The sequence below is a fragment of the Balearica regulorum genome, chromosome 15 (genome assembly GCF_011004875.1).
Source record: "Balearica regulorum gibbericeps isolate bBalReg1 chromosome 15, bBalReg1.pri, whole genome shotgun sequence".
NCBI lineage: Eukaryota > Metazoa > Chordata > Aves > Gruiformes > Gruidae > Balearica > Balearica regulorum.
In genome coordinates, this window is record NC_046198.1 from 15,532,314 (window position 1) to 15,548,394 (window position 16,081).

The 16,081-nt window shown below is 38.9% G+C and overlaps 2 protein-coding genes across 2 annotated transcripts; both read left to right on the forward strand.

Moving 5' to 3' along the window:
• Positions 1–1,470: 1,470 nt before the first annotated feature.
• Positions 1,471–6,852, forward strand: LOC104635855 (parvalbumin, thymic). The gene is given in 7 exon segments (XM_010302839.2): positions 1,471–1,499; positions 1,501–1,546; positions 1,548–1,582; positions 3,353–3,420; positions 4,205–4,337; positions 4,603–4,712; positions 6,005–6,852. Coding segments are annotated over 7 exon segments (447 nt in total). The 3' UTR covers positions 6,031–6,852.
• Positions 6,853–12,173: 5,321 nt separating this feature from the next.
• Positions 12,174–13,939, forward strand: LOC104635856 (parvalbumin beta). Its single transcript, XM_075767923.1, has 3 exons — positions 12,174–12,243; positions 12,894–13,026; positions 13,819–13,939. Exons 1-3 carry the CDS (start codon positions 12,183–12,185, stop codon positions 13,937–13,939), a joined length of 315 nt encoding a protein of 104 aa, XP_075624038.1. The 5' UTR covers positions 12,174–12,182.
• Positions 13,940–16,081: the final 2,142 nt, after the last annotated feature.

Below are 16,081 nucleotides of genomic sequence, written 5' to 3' on the forward strand. Positions count from 1 at the left end.
AGACAAGCAGAATTTGTAAAGAGAAAAAAACGCCCAGCTTGTAGTAGTATTTTTTCTTATGTTTATATGCAGTAGGTGAAATAACACCCCCTCCACACACAGGATCTTTTGCAATGGTCTTTTATTGCTTTTTCATCAGCTGCTGTCAATGTTGGATGCACTACGGTCTCGCAGGTAACCCATTTGCCACTTTTCTGCCTCGCACTATGATTTGTTACTGGGTGGCTTGGGTGCTTGGCTGGGTTTGCCTTCCATCTCAGAGGGAAATGCTTTGGGAAAAAGATGCCTCGATACTCTCTCTGACATTAAGACAGTCTCTGCACTGCCACCTCTTACTGTGCCACCACCTCAAGCTGCGATGCCAATTGCACTGGCATCCCTCGCCATCCCTTACCCCTGGCCGTGATGCTATCGTGTGCTGTCAGCCATATGACTTGTCTTTCACTGTTCTGCTGCCTCAAGCCACAAGTGAGATCCAAGCTGACAGGCTCCTCACCCAGTTAGGCTATGATGTTCCTGCGAGAAAACTGAGATGATCAAATTGTTTCTATGCTAATTTAAACCCAAAAAGTAACTAGCACAAACAGATCCTTGGAACCAGCACTGGCCAAAAAATTAAAAAAAAAATAAAAATCACTCCTCTAAATGAGATCAGAAGGTAGGCTACACAATTGCAAAGACACTCTTCACATATTGTTCCCTGCAGTGATGCTACTATCGAAATTTTTCTCTCTGTTCTGAAAGCAAAGATCTATCATGTAGGGCTCAGGGGCTTTTGTCTCAGAGACAGCTGGGTAGATCACAACCCCTTTGCTTCATACACACACGACTAAACAGGATGTCGGAACCTTGCAGAATTCTAAGATTTTCTCTGGAAACATACCAGACGAAATACCCTCCCCCAACCAACTGTTCCATTGATTGACATAATATTATTTTACCTCCTGTAGCAACAAATTCACTGTGGTTTTTTTTGCAAAACAACAACAGACCAGACATTCTGAGAGACAACATGACTATTCTTTTCCCTAAATGGTTTGCTACACAAGCAATATTTGAACAGGATATCTTTCATTTTTGTTTTGTTTTGTTTAGTGCTCTAATGATGAAACTCTATCATATGCAGTGTCTACAGATAAGATAACAAGTTATCACATTTAAACATTCGTTAAAGGCATCTCTTCAAAGTTAGTAAGTAAGTGCTTCATTTCATCTGAGTCCTCAGATCAAGCATATCAGGTAGTGGGGGTTTTTTCCTGCCCTACATCATATGGGGAAGTTGGTACTTTCTGCTTAAATCAGAAGAAATTTAATATGACTCTGTCCTTTTCGACTATCTGGCCACTTATCTTGTTTCGTTTGCAAATATCATATGTATTCTCTTGAGATAAAAATAGTGCAAGATGATTAGTTAGGCAAGTTCATTTGACACCATTCCCCCTTCGTGACGCTGAAATCTAAAATCTGTATATGGTATACAACTTAAAGTATATATATGCAAGCTCAGCTCTGCTGGAGACACACAGCAAGTACGTTCCTCCCAACCAGATTGCTTCCTTATCCAGTCGAGAAGACCACAAAGGTAAGCTGATTAGATCCTCTGCTTTCAGAAAAAGAAACATAAAAGCAAAATGCTCCCTAAATGGAAAGCACCTGTGCAATTAAAATACCTGTTCTTATAACAGCTTCCTGTATGTCATATCTTAACAAGCTAACAGAACAGAATCAGCATTCAGATCACAGGATGGAAGAAGACAGGAATGATGCCCCTTGTAAAAAAAGCTGCAATTTTTAGGTTTTCCTTCAACTCTTCCCCATTTTTAATCCTCTCAGCAGGGAGAATTAGGTGAATGGCAGAGCTCCAAATGATCTCGCCTAGTGCTGAGAGGGGGAAGTACTTTGCACAAGAAGCCAGTGGGACAAAATAATTGCTAGCAAACCAGAAGTAACTCATCTGCCTTAGCTGGAGAAGTACTCATCGGCATCAGCGTGAATTTGTCCCATTGGCTCCTTGCACCTTCTAAGACATTCAGAAAGGGACTGAAATGATTGGCAATTTCCTCTGCTGCAAACCAACAGGTATTGAGGCAACCATTTCATATTTTAGGCAAAGTTTAAGCCTGCATGTAGATCTCAAACCAGTGCAGACTATAAATGGTTACCAGAACTGGTTTCCTTCTCATGAATGCTGCTTTCCATGCTTAGACAGAAAGAATGATGTTGTTGAAGATCAGTTAGGGATTCATGAAAAGATATTTCTGTTCTCTTGTGGCTTTCAAGAATAACTTTTCCATGCCTTAGTTCCCCTTCCTTCATTAACGTGAAGCTACTTTACAGTAACATCACAAGTTTTAAATTGTAGCCGGTCCACACTGATGTGTGCAGTTTATCAAACTGTCAGTGCATCGATGCTACGTTCACAGCAAAATATTGACTAGAAATTCAGGTCTTCTAGCATTTTCTTAAGTGATATACATTACGTTGGCAAACTATTGCAGCTGTTGGTGGCTGAACAGGACAAAGAATATCTTTTGTCAAATGCTGCTGTATCAGAAGAAAATGCCTATTAGGAATGAATATTAAGTCTCAACATTTATTAGAACCTCTGTTCTAAGCACATCAATATACTGAAATGCCAAAATCTGGGTAAAAATCTGGTTTATTATCACCTATGTGGAATCAAAAAAAACCCCTGACAACATAGTTAAGAAAACTTTTCTATAAAGCTATCATGAAATGTAGTCTTAATGATGCAGCAGCCCAGCAGGCCAAATTTATACTGTAATTACATTTATTGTTGCAACTAAACAGAGGAGGAACTTACTCTCCAAATTTAATTTCCCTGAAAATAGTAAAATTATTATTATTCTACGTTTTTATTTTAATTCTTTGAAAAGATCACTATATTTTTTGAGAATAATACCAGATTTTTTAAAATTCCAATTATATTTATTCCAGATGTAGTTCTACCGGAGATACCAAGCCTTATCTTTTATGTATGTTGTAAATGTATGCCGATTTTAATTGAGTCATAATCCACCTCCAGGCAAACCCACACAGAAGTTATGAAGTTTTGTGGTGCTAGACACCTTTGATTCGCCCTCCCAGCGCAGTACAGGCATCAGATCTTCCTGAAGCCCCACACTCCCGCATGCAGAATTCCTCCCTCATTACCCAGCTTTAAGTGGAAGCACCTGCTGCAGACATCTGTTACAGTACGCTTCGCTCACAATTAGATGAATAATGTCACCCCTATCATATACTGTCACAGCAGCAACTTCAAATAGAGCCGTGAAAGAGGTAGAGAAGTCATTTTAATGACTAAGTAGCTCACATTTAATTTATTTTACAGTTCAACAATGGCCATCACTGACATCCTTTCTGCTAAAGATATTGAATCTGCTCTCTCCAGCTGCCAGGGTAAGGAATGGTCTCTCTGCAGCCAGAAGATGCATGTCATTTTTATGTCTTAAGATGACATGCCTATCATTTTCCCCTTAGATTCCTTCCCCGTGAGATCCCTTTCTAGCTACATTACAGTATAGCCCCTTGAATTCAGAAAGTCTCCCGAGTGGTTATTTGGTGGGTAACATTCCCCAAAACACAGAGCAGCAATTAAAGGGCCACAGTTTCAATTAGGCCTGGCTTAACTCTAAACTCTGTCAATTTTTAAATCTGCTAAAGACTCATATTTAAATAGTTAGTCTTCTCCTTCAAAATGTCAAAAAAAGCCTCACCTTGCAGAATCAAAGTGTCATTCGTGAGGCAATGACCAGTCTCAGTTCTCTTACGAGTTCCTCGCCAAGTCCATGCCAATTTTCCAAATGCTCAAAGAGCTGGTTTGACTGTGAATGAATCACTTTTCCACCAAATTCTTCACCAAAGTAAGGACTAAGTGAAAATGACGTAGGAATTATAAGAGTTGGTCTGTAAACCACAGTAGCACCCTCTAAATATTTCTTATTAATTGCATGTGACACATTGAATAAATCCTGATTTAGCAGAATGTGCATTGTAGCAGAAAACTCCAAACTGGCTGAAAGGATGTATCACCACAGGCACAGAGTGATTAAAAAGGGAAATTATCCACTGTATCTTCGAGGAGCAGGCTGATGCTTAAGAAAAGACACACACATTCCCAAGGAATATATACAGTTGTAGCAACTTACAGGAAAAATATTTAAACAACTTCTGTTTCTTCCAGCTGATGATTCCTTCAACTACAAGTCTTTCTTCTCCACGGTTGGTTTATCCAGCAAAACTCCTGATCAGATAAAGAAAGTTTTTGGAATCCTTGATCAGGACAAGAGTGGTTTCATCGAAGAAGAAGAGCTGCAGTAAGTACTGTTCAGCTGCTGTTATTTCTTTAAACGTTAGCCTTTGAGCTTGCTTGGTGTCTTAGAAGAAACTTGCTGTTATTTTAAAAATAAAACACAACTCCTGGTCCTTCCTTGAATCTGTGTGGATCTGCTCAGATAATAAGAGCAGGCATTGCCTTATGGGTTTTTTGGCATGGGTTTAAGAAAACCAGAAATACCAATATGCCAAGGACATTTCAGAGAGTAAAAGTCAAGCTCAGTACTCTACCCTGTTCTATTTCAGGCTCTTTCTGAAGAACTTCTCTTCAAATGCCAGAGTTCTCACCTCTGCGGAGACCAAGGCTTTTCTGGCTGCGGGTGACAGTGATGGTGATGGCAAAATTGGAGTGGACGGTAAGACTTTTGGAAACTTCATCAAATTTGTGCTTTAAAATGCATGCATTTAGGGCTGCATTTAAACTGTGGCATGAAGAGTATGTCAAGTACTTTCTGCCACAATTTTTATACTAGTGAATACTCCTTTATTTTCCCAGCTTTATTCCCATTTGGTCTCTGTTGGAGCAACAGCACATTTAGGCCCAACGTAGAGCCTGTTTCTTCCAATCAATAACAACAGCTTTGGGGTTAACTCTGCCATGTGTCTGATCCATACACTCAACACGCCAGATTTTTAAGACATCCTGAACACATATTCATTCTTTGAATTTCTATTTTGGCAGTGGATGCTCTGTACTTCTGCCCATATGACACTTTCATTTTTAAACACACTTCCACTACATAAATTTATTTCTTCATCTACCACTATCAAACATTGGCCAATATTACTGAGTGGTTAATTCAGTAATGTAAAGTAAGGCTGGTATTGTTTTTCAAGGCTAGAACTGCTGCAATGCAGCACAGAATTTTGTGCTGGAGAATTATCTGATAAGTGCAAATTTCACTGGGCAGTCCTTCTACAGGAAACTAAATCAAATTCCTAAAGAAAACCTCACAGGGATGATGTGAACTGGCCAGGATATTTCTTTTAGAAATTGCAGCAAAGGAAAATAGGACATTATGCATCATATATTAGAGATGAAGTCACTGAAAACAGGGCTGTCTCAGCTGAACTAGGACAGGTGGCAATAACTCTAACAGACACACGTGCTAATCTTAGCCAGAGTTTGGGAGGAGAGATACACTGTTGGAGGAATTTGCTTTAGCAGCAGCTTTTGCAGCTTCTGTTTATAAGCCCCAAATAGGGCATTATATTATGCAGATCTTAGCCCTTAACCATTGAATCTCCCATTCTGAAATTACATCACTGATGTTTTTTCTTTGGAATAACAAAACCAAAAAATCTCTCATATTGAAAGCTGCAGGCCCGACCTAATTCACTCTCTGCTTCCTTGACTATTACCAGAGTTTGTAATGGGTTAAAGATAGTTTACCTTTAACTCAGGATTTCCCACAAATATGAATTTACAGACGCACTCCTCCTCTCTGCACTTACTCTTTTTAAGGAGTGAAAAATCTGTTACGCCCCCAGAATCTCAGTTTAGCAGTAGCTTGTGCAGTGTTATAATAACTTTGGGAGCCCTCCATGGCTCAGAGTTTAAGTAATTTTTATCTATCTTTTCTAAAGATGTTAAAAACCACTTTCATCTAGTGTTATTCCCTGCCTTTCTCATTTTCTTTCTTGACAGAATTCCAGTCTCTGGTGCAGGCATAAACAGCATTAGACCAAAGGCAACCTTGGACTGACTCTTCCAATTACCTCGTCCAACAAGCACTTCACACTCAGCATGTGTTTGTACATTTTTATATTGTTTCAGGTGTTAACAATTCCCCCTATATCAAGTTCACACACCGGATTGCTAAGAAATCTAGCAATGTACAGATGTTTTGGTCAAGTGGTATTGTTACATTTCCATTGTAAAGAAGGCACTTTTTGATTTTCAACCACTCGTAATGTTCAAAATGTGGCTGTAAGATGGGAAAAAAAATTAAAAAAACCTCAAACAAACAACTAACTTGGGGGAAAAAAGATGCTTTTTAAATTGCATTTAGGTTTGCCATCCTCATACTTGACCATGCTGACTTACCAGACACAGTTTTGATGATCTTAAACAATATGACATCTTTAAGGCTTAATTGTACTGACTTCATTGAGTTTTATTTCTGCTTAATTCTCTGATCTTTGAGGAAAAGCAATGCTAACAAGATAGCTAAAACTAATTCATATGAAGTCCCAACACTGAGAATAGGAGAAAAAAATTGAAGAGGAGTTGGACAAAATCTCAAAGCATGGAATAAGTTTGTGGGTAATTTTACACAATGAAGTACTAGGCTATGGCATGTACCATCAGAAAGTGTTCATGGCCTAAAATGTGACTCTCCCTTAAGAAGATTTATCTTTCATGAAATCTAAGGCAGCTGTGAGATAGAGGAGAAGGGTCTAATCCCAACTCGGACACTGTCGCAAGTCACAGTCCCCTGTCAACATGGGCCACAGGCCTGGAGGTCTTCCTGTGAATCACGAACATGTTGCTTATTATCTCTTAATATGTACAAAACAATAATACTTTGCCACATTTGTGAATTTCTGTGTTTCCTACAGATGAAACAACAGCCAGTCTTGATGTTTGATTACCTTAAAGCTCTGTTACATTGCTAAATATTGGCCATTACTAAATTCTTTCACTTATTATATTAATAATTATCTATATAATCCATAATATTAGCAGTTTTCTTCAGTCTAAAAATTACTAAGAACTAGTATTTCCTTTGATAGGTGTCTTATAGGATTTAGAGCTGGTTATAGCATTGTTTTCATTAATGGACAAAGTAAATAATGCTCATGGTTAAATGCAGAGCTCAACAGAATGAGTGGATGTTGTGTATTTCTGGCTGAGTGGGTTGGAAATTTCCCCACCAATATTTAGTTGTCTCCTTTCCCATCTACCATGACGTGGTTCCAGCTCACAAGTAGACTGTCGTTTTAATACTCCCTGCTGAAACTGGATGATAATTATAACATAATTTGGCAGCTGTTTCGAAGAAGAGGAGAAACAAAGCCTTCTGGAACTTTTATGTAACATTCAATGTCGGCATTTCCATGAATTGCGAGATGATTATGTGAGGCAAGTACAGCTCACTCGTACCCAGGCACGTAAGAGAGCTGTTTGGCAGATTTAAGACGGCTAATGCAAAAGAGGAATTCTAGCAATCACACTCACTGAAGCCTTGGCAGAATTACAATGAATATACATCCTAATTCTATCACTGCTGCCTTTGATGTTAAATCTGGGCTTAAATTATAGCTGCTGTTAATTGCAACACTGAAATATTGTGCATAATGATGAGACTCTGTTGGTTCCTTTTACCTTATTCATTTTCCTATCTGCTGAAGAAAAATACCCAGAGCAATCCAGACCTGCAGCAATATACAGATGTAATATATACATTAGCTCTTCACACTGCTAATCACTAAAATATCATGTCACTAGTTCACAAGCATACGGCACACACAATACCACAAGCAACAGACCTGAGACTCCATTCCTTGCACATCTGAACGTCTCATGTGGAATGCAAGAAATGCAAGACTACATAGTGGCCTATGCTGTATTTCAGAGATGCTAAACAACTGCATGTCGCCGCCTTCTGTTGCCACACGGGGGAATTAAGTACTTCTGAGAATCAGGCAGTTCTTGTCTATGTTGCAACTTTACAGAAAACTTAAGAGAATTTTGTTTGTGAGAAAATCTATTCTTAAACAGTAATGCATGGCAAGGAGATGAGTTTTAAATCTTATTAAAATTGTTTATGCTACATCAAATCAGAAAGGATCTAACAACACCCTGTATTATCACTGACAACCTGTTCTGAGACTGCCCTACTCAGTATAATACTGTTTCATAATTCCCAGGTTAAAGGAAGTGTTGTTTATGTTTTACCTTTACTTCAGACAATTAAAGAGCAACTCAAAATGTGAGTGGCAGATCTGAGTTCCACTGAGCCCAAAGACTGTGAGTTCTCAGACACACCTCAGGCCCCTCATTACCCTGTATGAGCAGTTTAATCTCTAATCCTCCCAGTACTTCTTGTGAAATAAAGTCGTACTGTGATCTCTTTTAAGTGGGAACCAAACACAAAGACATTGATTGTCCTACACAACTCTTAGACAAAGGCTATAGAGGACCAGGGTGTTGAACCCAATATCCCAAACCCACCCTAGTGCTCTCACCACTGTATCCATTATCTCTCTTATCATCTGCCTTATCATGTCCTGATAAAGGAGCAGAATCATACATAAGATAAAATCTCCTGGTATTTAGTGGAAGCAGGCTGCATCCTAACTTCATGTTCCTTTGGAAATCCCAACCTAGAGCCATTTGTAACCTTCAGATTCAATTTCAGCTCTCCAACTGTTCAAAATCTCACAGTCATCTTCTAACAAGTAAGAGAGCATAGAAAGGGCAAGGAGATGTCAGAATATTCATTGCACACATAGACTGGTAAAGTTTCTTCTTTGAGTTAGCAGCCAGCCCATGTGGAAAATGTTTGATGCAGCATCATCAGAGGCGCCTGGAGCTCTTCACACAGTGTGGGCAGAGGGGGCCAAGGCTGGATTCATTTCCTGGAATGGGTTACTGAAATAGATACATCTTGATTAAATCCCTGAACAGACATGTACTGAACATTTTCATGCTTAATTGTTCATATATTTTAAAACATTTTAATAAGCGGATGCTGTGGATATGAACTAATCTGAAGTGTTCACATTTTATGAAACTTTATTTCCATAATACTTTTGCTTCCAAGCACAGAGAGATACCATGACATCGGTATGGCCTTTCTGGTACATTTTCTGTGCTGAAGGCCTACAGAGCACACTATCTAGCAGCTGGGATACAGCTGCTCCGTAACTTTAGATTTGCTTATCAGCATGTCCTACTGTCATGAAAACAAGAAAATGAGAGGTTTTGTAGATCAAGGTCTGGGAAAGAAAATCAGATCACCACATTGGTTACAATATGAGAAGATGGTACCCCTAGACAATGCCTTCCCTTGCAGTTATAAAGATATTACTGACCCTAAATTCAAAGGGGAACTTATGTCAAAGTAGAATACACAAATACTTGACTCTGGAATTATTTCTGAGTTTTCAATTTAGTCTGTTTATATCCCAGTCTTTCGAATGATTTGGTAGACTAGGCTTCTTTTCTTTTAAAAAAACTGTTCCTTCCTCTTCTCTGCCTTGCTCATGACTGCCCCACTTGTCGACCGGTTCTCCTTCCCAGTTCCTTGGTTTTCTCTCACCCAAAGCAGTCCCGGAAAGATTTCACGGCTGGACTTGACTGTCTTTGGTGCCCTCTACAGGCAAGTTATCTTTTATCGATAAATGCTTTGTAATCTCAATGTGGTCTTCTCACAAGGATTATTTCTTGAATGTTCAGTAATTCCGACACAATTATCAGATCCTCTCTGATCCCAGACCATACTCTCAATTATTTCCTAGGAATGTGAAACAAAAGCAAAGCTAGATTCCCAAATGCAAAGGCTGGATAATCTAGTTTATATATCCACCAGTTCAGGATAAAATGCCTTTAAAAGTAACTTGTTCAGTTGATCTTACATAGTCCAGAAAACCTTGCTTTCACAATGTTCAATTTACTACAGAGCATGGGTTTAGAATAATATAGTTAGTGCTTCTCCTAAGCATTCTTCTCTTGAAGAAATGATCAAGGGAAACTTAAGATGTGCAAGGTGAGGTTTTGTCTGTATTTTTTGTCTGTACATAATTTTTGAAAGAAAAGACAGCAGCTTTATGTTATATTGACCAAGTGTTAGGCTTTACTTTAAATGTAATGGCATTACTCAAATATTATTTAAATCTACAATGATACTCCATGCATGTTTATGTATATGTGGGTGTGAAATGTTCTCCCATTGGCTTTTTACACCATTGGCCAATTTCAGCCATTCTCAAAGCCATTAAGTTCCACCAGATTTCGTGAGATAACCAAGTGAAGGATCCTACTAATAAGTGGTAAGAGAAAAGCTGCAGCTTGATCTTAGCTACTGTATGAATCCTTACAGAAGTTTATTTTTTCAGTACAGAAAGAAAGAACCAAATATCACAGATTTCACTGCTCAGTTTCACTCCTTACCATTAATTGATGCATAGTCCTGTGTGCCGCTGAAGAACTGACAACCCTCATTCTATAAATGGATGCATTTATTATGATGATTTAAAATGTGCAACATGCAATGAATTAATACTGAGCAGATGTCTTCAATATTGAACTTTTATAGTCTAAAGTACATATTTCAGTAATTGGGTAACCAAAGCTTATATATCAGCTTATTAAAAACACTTTGCGCTGATTTAAAATTAAAAGTTTTATCTGTGGGATTCTACTTGTATGTCAGATATATCTATTACAAATGAATCAAATACTATTAGGGCAATTGCAGGAGTAATGTTTCATGGGTAATTGCTATCAGAATCAGGCCCTTAAAAGTCAAAGTCTACCATGAAGATGTTAATTTGTTGCTATCATTAAGCAATAAAAAAATATATATTTTCCATCCACAGATCAAAAATCATTCACTACACTAAAAACAGGCACAAGCTGAGAGGATTTACTTCATATGGCACTAAACCTTATATATTGTCTAAAACACCATGCACATTCCTTTGGGATATAAATATCAATCTGATTAGCTAGCAGGACTTGTCAGCCACAGTAACTTATCCCCTGGGGTATCTGAGCCATCACGTGGCTCTAGGACTTCTGTAAAAGGTCAAGAGGACTTAACTAAGGTCTATATAAGTCATTATGTCTGTCATTTGAACAAGAATTAAGTCAAGAGGACTCTGCAGATCTTCTACCTTACAGTTTTTTCTGTTCTTGGCTTGGGGAAAACTAAGTGGCAAGGTGAGTTCAATCTTTCCTCTGGAGGGTTTGAAGACATCACAATAATCCATACAAAAAATGCATGGAAATAACCACAGATCCCCAAATGCCATGCAGTTCTATAAATACGTTTGGTTTTGTCCTCAGCTTGTGCAGCTGAAGACTTAACTGGAGAAAACAGCAAGCCAGATGCACTACATGTATCTGAACTAAAGGATGGAACAGCCGGCCGCTGCAAGGCAGCTCCCCTGGTTTGCCCTGGGACCTAGGCTGGAACTGCCCCACTAATCAAACCTGGCTGTCCTCATGGGGCAGTGCTGGGGTTTAACCCCACCAGCAGCTAAAACCACCACGCAGCCCTTTGCTCACTGCCCCTCTGGTGGGATGGGGGAGAGAACTGGGGAAAAAAGGTAAAACTCCTGGGTTGAGGTAACAGCAGTTTAATAGGACAGAAAAGGAATATGATGATAATAATAACAACAACAATTATAAAGGAATATACCAAACAAGTGATGCACAGCACAATTGCTCCCCACTTGCTAACCGATGCCCAGCTAGTTCCCAAGCTATGATCACGCCCCCCAGTCAGCTTCCCCCATGCTATATACTGATCATGGCAACCTATGGTATGGAATATCCCTTTGGGCAGTTGGGGTCAGCTGTCCCAGATGTGTCCCCTCCCGGCTTCTTGTGCACTCCCAGCTTCCTCGCTGGCAGGGCAATGTGAGAAGCCGAAAAGTCCCTGACTTGGTGTAAACATTGCCCAGCAACAACCAAAGTATCAGTGTGTTTTCAACATTATTCTCATCCTAAATCCAAAACACAGCACTATACCCGCTACTAGGAGAATATTAACTCTATCCCAGGCACAACCAGGACAGGCAGCATCAAAGGCTGACAGAGCAAGATCAGTATGAACTGTACCCAATATTACTTTTCATTGTACAGTAGCTTTGACATGGCTCTTTCCGGTATCCTGACAGAAGCTGAAATTGCTGCTGGCCTACAGAGCTGTCAAGGTAACATTTATGTTTTAAATTTGGCTTTCCAGTTTATCTATCAAATTCCTTTGTCTTCACTACACCAACGTCCCAATTCCAATGGAAATAGAAAAGGCTGAAACTATGAACTAGACACTATAACGTTGATTTCCTCTCCAGGGTACATGGTAAAATGTTCTTGTTATGTTTGTTTGCTAATTACAGCTTTAATTGTTTCATCAAAAAGAGAAAAAGGAGGCAAGGTAATGGAACAGATGCAAGTGTTAATCTTTGCCAGCCAAGGTACAGGCATCCATCATCACTTGTGCATTGTAGCAATTTTAAGTATGAAAAAATCCAGAGGCTGAAATCCTGGGGTTTTTCAGATAATACAACACAAGCACAATATTTATCATCAAGTTCTGTGAATTTATGTTTGAGTGAAGTGTCTATTTACAAATGTATGTTCTTGCACGAGGAAGACCATGGTCAATATTTATCTTCCATTGATGGAAAAATCCCATTAATCTGAAATAAACTCAAGAAAATCAAAGACTCTTGATTGGGATTTGTAATGCCCTTCACTGTACTGCAGAACAGCTCGCTGGTTTTTGACCAAAAAGCTAATTTTTTTTTTTATTATTCCAGATCTTTAACTACTTTTCTTCATCTCTTCCTGCTTATTTCAGCTGCTGATTCATTCGATTACAGAATTTTTTCTGTCAAAGTGGGTCTCAACTCCAAGTTCAAAGACAAGCTCACCGAAGTCTTCGGAATTCTTGACCAGGACAAGAGTGGCTTTATTGAGGAAGATCAACTTAAGTAAATTAAAACATGAGTTACCAATAGACTTGTGTTTTATTGTCTAAAAAATGCAGGATAAGATCAGAAATATTCCCTTTCCGCCTGTCTCTTTGGATAAGAGACAATTATGTGTGTGTGTGTGTGTGCACGTGGGCACATGTGCGTGTGCTTGTGCTGAAGGAGCTGCAAGACAGATAATGAAGGAAAGGCTGGATCACAACGAGAAAACACTCTGATACCACTCAAAATACTTGTTTCATGTAGGGATAACTGACAGCCTGTGAAGATAAAAATAGCAGTTCTGCTAGAGTTTGCTTTTTATTATTGCAAGATTTTTTACTAAACTGAATTCAAAGGGCTATTTTTCTCTCATCTTTCTTTCTGTCACATGAATTCTATCTTCCAGATCATATTCAACTGACTTTGAAGTTAAAAAGTGAGGTTAGAAAAATTCTTGCCGCTCTTTAAGAGTCTACATCTTAGGAGAAAAGAAGGAAGACAACACAGGAGGGAAGATGAATCCTGCCACTACAGAGTTAGTTTTAATTCTGCCTTTTTAATCCAATGAAACCAAAATGTCATCAAGGATTTTTACATGTTGTGATGCAACATCCTCTTACTTTCTCAGCCTTATTCTCACTGAAGTTAGAGGAAGTTTTGGCATTGAATTGAAAATTATTTACAAAGAGTATGTGAAATAATCTCAAGAATTGAATCAGGCTTGGAATTTTACAGCTATTACCAATAACAAACTCTAAATGCTTTCAGTACTGAGTATGTCTCACTCATTTGTCCTCTCACCTTTAGCAGACTTTTCCTCCAGAATTTCTCAGCCAGTGCCAGACCTTTGGCATTCCTGGCAGGAGGTGATAGTGATGGAGATGGTAAAATTGGAATGGATGGTAAGACTGCCTTTTATTACATGGAGTAATATCTGCCTTTGAGACTTCCTAATGGCTAGCTCTAGGCAGCTGCCCTGCTCCATACATTGGATGTTACGGATCTGATTCTGAGGTGCTCAGATCTGCTGTGTATTGTAGGCAGCATCTAACACAGGAGCCGGTCTACAGACGGTCTGCCCTTGGCTACAGATGGTCAGTCCTTTTTTCCATCTACAGAGATTTTTTTCAGGACTGGAACCTAAATTGATATTTTTATAAAATTTCAGTATATAATTTCACTGCTTTTTACTATTGAACTATGGCACAATGTGACACTTAAATGCAACACCTCCTTTGTCTTAAGTCTCTATTATTATGAGTGTACGATGTGCTACCTTTAAGGAATGATTATCAGAGGAAGTATCATTAGTCCCCATTTTAACTCTAAAAATTAAGAAAGTACTATTTTGACTGTGCGATTACAAAATGTGGTCCCCTTTTACTATTCTTTTATTTCTTTTTCCGAGTTTCAAGCTCTGGGCAAATCTTAACAAGCAGTCAAGATAAAGACCAAGATATCTGTGCCATTAACAACCTTTCTTATTGCAAGCCTAACTATTTATTTACATATTTTGTACCCTGGAAGGTCATGAACAATTGCTGACAAGTGATTTCATATTGCTGGAAAACATTTGAAGTAGTGCAAGCACAACTTAAACCATGTTCCTCAATGTTTTAAGCAGAAGGGCTTTATACCACTGGGAGACTGAATGGGAATCCACTCTGTTCATCTGAATTTTGTGCATTAAAGACACTAGTAAAAATATTAAGAGAAGGGGAAATTAAAGCATCTCTGTGGGCCATTTAATTTGCAATATTTGCATAAATAGACAGCTCCTGTTGTAAAAAACTAGAATTAATAAAATGTCCAGGTATAAAACCTGGTTATGGTAACTGGTAGCAGTCATATTTAATCAAGACGTGTATTTAATGGTCCGTACATTTTAATGTCATTTTTATGTAACTGGTTATGTTTCATACACTAATGGCAGTACTTAGCACTAATTAAGCTGTCAATTTTAATACCAGATCAACTGGATCCAAGATGAATCTAGATTACTGAAATAGCAAGACATTCAAAATCCTCCGAGTCACTCACCTTTGTGCCCACCTGATGGCACTATTGTTCCACTTACACGAAGCTAAAACAGTATTCCGTCTGCTCGATTTAATTCGAGTCAGAACACTTCTAGTATCCCACCTGCCCACTTCTGTTGATGACCCAGTTTTGCCACATTAAATCACCTCTGAACATAGAATGCTAACATTTTGTTTTCAAAAGGAGAGGACCCTATGCCTCAGATCTTGGGAGCAGGATGGAGGTCTCGGGAAAGCTCTGTGCTGCTAGTTTGCAGTTGGGGAATAAATACCTTTTGTTGGGTCCGCTTTGCACACTGAATGCCCTTTAGTGCCATCCATGTGGTTCTAAATATCCAGCGTACCAGTTGGACCTGGCAAGTTGCACGCCACGGCACAGGAGGACACAAAGGAGCGAGATACAGGTCTACCTGCACAGAGGTAGGAGTCGGGAGCCCGGAGTTCCCCTCTCTGTCCACATCTGACCAGAAGCTCTGCACACAGAGAGTCAATACCCTTTAATCATACCAACACCATTTATGCTAACATGGGTTCTTGCAAGACCATTGTAAAGAGTATTAATTGTTACCACAATTCTAAGTTGTTTATTTTGCGTGGAAGTCTAGTGAGAGAAGATTTGTTTTTACAACCCTCACAAATGCAACTGAAGGCAGAGGGAGCTGTGTTTTGGAGACAACTAGGTGAAAAGCACTTCGAAAAATCAAGTCCCTGGTGCTCCATAATGACAAATTGGGGCACAGTGCCCCAATAATCAACGTTGTGCTGCTTTTCTCCATCTCAAAACTGAGAATAACATAATGCCCACATCTCACAGGGTTGTAAAAGTAAATCCATAAATCTTTGTGAGGAAAGTAAAATAAAATGAAGAGCACCATAAAAAATTGCTAAGAAATTAATCTATTTTTCTTTACAGACAGATTGAAATAGCAAGTCAGAAATAAGGAATAAGGCGAATGCAAAATTCTGAAGAGTTGCTCATTAACTAAAGTTCATCCAGCTTGTGCACTAAGTTAGGTTTCTGGTTAAAAAGTGAG